The sequence below is a fragment of the Otolemur garnettii genome, unplaced genomic scaffold (genome assembly GCF_000181295.1).
Source record: "Otolemur garnettii isolate 467f Iridium unplaced genomic scaffold, OtoGar3 scaffold00058, whole genome shotgun sequence".
NCBI classification, from domain to species: Eukaryota; Metazoa; Chordata; class Mammalia; order Primates; family Galagidae; genus Otolemur; species Otolemur garnettii.
Genome location: NW_003852453.1, coordinates 10,187,971 through 10,191,271, shown reverse-complemented (window position 1 = coordinate 10,191,271; position 3,301 = coordinate 10,187,971). Strand labels below are relative to the sequence as shown.

At 49.5% G+C, this 3,301-nt stretch overlaps 1 protein-coding gene across 1 annotated transcript in view; it reads right to left on the bottom strand.

Moving 5' to 3' along the window:
• TEPP (testis, prostate and placenta expressed) overlaps positions 1–1,790 on the bottom strand; it is a 9,364-nt gene extending 7,574 nt beyond the window's left edge. The window contains exons 1-2 of the mRNA XM_003792584.1: positions 1,601–1,790; positions 579–803 (exon numbers count right to left, since the gene is read on the bottom strand). Of these exons, the coding sequence (XP_003792632.1) occupies positions 579–803; positions 1,601–1,739 (364 nt within the window). The 5' untranslated portion in view covers positions 1,740–1,790. The remainder of the gene's footprint in view (positions 1–578; positions 804–1,600) is intronic.
• Positions 1,791–3,301: the final 1,511 nt, after the last annotated feature.

The window sequence follows — 3,301 nt, the reverse complement described above, 5'->3', positions numbered from 1 at the left end:
AGCTAGATTTTTCTACTTTTAGTAGAGACAGGATCTCACTCTTACTCAGGCTGGTCTTGAACTCCTGAGCTCAAATGATCCTTCCATCTCAGCTTCCCAGAGTGTGAGGATTACAGGCCTGAGCTCCATGGCTGGCCATTGGTTGAGCTTTAACTGCTTGTCATGCCTTTGCTCCTTTTAATTCTGTGAGGCAGGGTCTGTCCTCTTTTTTTTTTATAATTTTATTTTTATTTCTGATTAATATGAGGATACAAACAAGTAGGTTACAATTTTGCATTTGTTAGAGTCCCTCTTGTTTTGGAGTCCCGCACCCAACAGGTGTGCCATATGCTCTTTCTTTCATTGTGTTCTTTAAGTGGGAGCACACCAATATCCAGCTTCCCTTAAGGACTATGCTGATAAGGAAACAGAGGCTCAGACCTTTCTGGGGTTTCCTGGGAAGCGAGCAGCAGAGCCAGGTCTGACCCTTTTGATCCTTTCAGCTGCCACTTAACGGCTTTTCCCTCTGAGATAGCTTCCCTCCAAACCTTTGCCCCTTCCCCAGAGGCCCAGAGGGGGATGCAGCGCCATGGCCTGACCTTTCCGGCAGTAGGTGGTGGTCTGGCAATGCTCATCCGTAAGGCAGGACTTGACGTTGTCCATGTCTATGCGGCGCAGGGTGGGCAGCGCTGGGTGGTAAAGCTGCTGTTTCACACTGGCCAGCTGGTTGCGCTGCCGCTCCAGGGGGAGCGGGATGACAGGGGCTGCACACGTGTGTGTGCAACCATCATCCCAGGGCACCAGGTTGATGATGTGGGCCATAGCTGGGGAGCAGAGGGTACTAAGGGGCCCACCCTGGGCTCACACTAGCCAGATGCCATTCCATGTAGGGATAGAATCTTAGCCAGTGCTGATTTGTTTACTTGTCAAACACTTACTGAGCACCTACTGTGTGCCAGGAAATGTTTTAGGAGCTCAGCATGTGGTGGCAGGAACACACAGACGACAGACGGACCTCCCCCTCCCAGACACACACACAGGATATGCTAGGGGCTGTGGAGAGGTCAGTGCAGGTTGTGGGTATGGAGGCTGGGGTTGGGGCCTTCAAGGAATGGTCTAGAAGAGGTGGCATTTGAGTCTATTTTGAAGTAAGAAGCAGGAAAGGGCAGAAGTGGACTCAGAATGTAGCTTGGTATGCTGTATATTGCTGAGTGAATAATTGTGGACTTGCCTTAGTAAGATACCTGGCATTTCAAAATTCTAGAGAGACATAGGAAAGTTTTAAGGAAGGGGAGTGACATGGTAGACTTGAACTAGAAAAACATTGCTGGTTACTCAGTACCTCCCTTTAGAAAGCAGATATTCCCAGGAGACTTTCAGTCATTTACATTTTAGTGAGAATTTGTTGGTTCAGCTTGCTTCCTTCCTGACCCGAGTTAGAAGTGAGAGATGAAGGTGGGAGATCGGTAGGCAGGAGGAAAGAGGGCCTTGAACACTGGAGGCACAGACAGTAGTTATGACAAATCATGGGGAAACTGCCCAGGGGTTGGGTCTGCCTAGGGAGGGGCAGGGAGGTGGAGCCCAGAGATGGGGAAGAGAGGGCCCCAAGATTCTGACTCACTGACAGCAGCTACCTCACCTGCAAGGTACAGGCCCACATGTACAAACTTATGAGGACTTTCAGCTCTTTGCTCAACAGGCAGAAGAGGAAGAGAGGTCAGGCTGGACCAGCAGCATACAGCAACAGAATGCAGGATCATTGTGCAGAGACAATGCCCATTGCAGCCTGATTGTGAGGCACCCACTCCTTGGCAACCTTGGCAACCACAGGCTCTGAGAAGAGCCCACAGCCAGAATTCCTGTGCACTGGGCACTTCCTTTCAGCCTTCCTGAAGGCTGTGGTTTCTCAGGCTTCGGCACAGGCCAGGCATCTTGGGAAGTGTCAGAGAGGGAGCTGGGGCTTCCTGAAGGTAGCCAGGCCAGGGCAGGCCAGGGATGGCTGCTGAGCCCCCGCCAGGCAGTCTGTGTGACTGTGGATTATATTCTGTCTCTCTTAGAGCCTCATGTCTCCCTTCTGTGTTGGAAAGTGTTCTAGGCCCTGCATTAAGGGTGTCTGGGAGCTGAGAGGGCCCTTCCCACCCTGCAAACTTCAGGGAAGAGAGCACTGCCCAGCCCTTGGATCCCTAGGAGGTGGAGATTAGCTGTGGCCAGTATCCAGGGTGAGCTCGAGGGGATCAGGGAGAGTGGTGGACTCAGCAGGCCAGGGATTAGCAGGTGATACTCCACCCCAGCTGCCTGAAGGACTGCACGCTTCCTCCCTCCCTGGAAAGTCAGGCTGTGAGGGCCTGAGCCCAGCAAAGCCCTGGGGTTTGCTTATTAAACCTGATCAGAACCATGAGAGACAGAGCCCAAGGTGAGGAAACCTAGAAAAGCTAAACTTATTTGCATATATTGGCATATGCCTCGCACATGCCTACCCAGGTCCTGAATCTAAGTGATCTTAGGGCCCCTACCATGAGATTCCTGCAGGATTGGGGTTCCCGGTTGCTTCTCCTCCAATGCTCTGCATAGCTCCAAGTCCTGCCCCTTACAGAAAAAACGTTTCCAGAGTTGACTCCACTTGTGACTCCTCCCCCAATTTATTTTTTGACTCTTAAAAAATTATAAAATAGGAGAAAATATAGAACAGGCATAGATATATAACTAATAATTATAAAGCAAGACCCCCTGTAACTACTACCCAGGTCAAGGCATGGGGTGCTACTTTGCAAAACAATTTAGCAGCTTCTTAAAAAGTGAAACAAACTTTCCATATCACTGGGTCATATGGAAAATCCTACCCCTAGGAATCTTCCAGAGAGAAATGGAAGTACATGTCCACATAAAGACTTGCGTGCCAATGTTCATAGCAACATTGTTTACAGCCCCAAAGTGGCTGTAAGTCCCAGCGTCCACTGACTAGTAAGTGGATAAAAACAACTGCAATGTATCTATACCGTGCAATACTCTCAGGCAATAAAAAGAAATTAAATACTGGTACGTGCTAGGAGGTGGATGAACCTCCAAAACGTTTATTCTGCTGCATGAAAGAAACTAGACCTAAAACCCCACCTGTTGTCTGATCCATTTATATAAAACGTCCAGAGAAGGCAAATCCATAGACACAGAAAGCAGATTTGTGGTCGGCTGGGGCCGGGGGGGTAGCGATGGAGGGGGAGTGTCACCCAGCCTGAGAGATCTTACTGGGGAGCTAGAAATGTTCTCAAACTAGGTGGTCAGGATAGTTGTATAGTTCAGCCAATTTACTAAAACAGTCATTGAG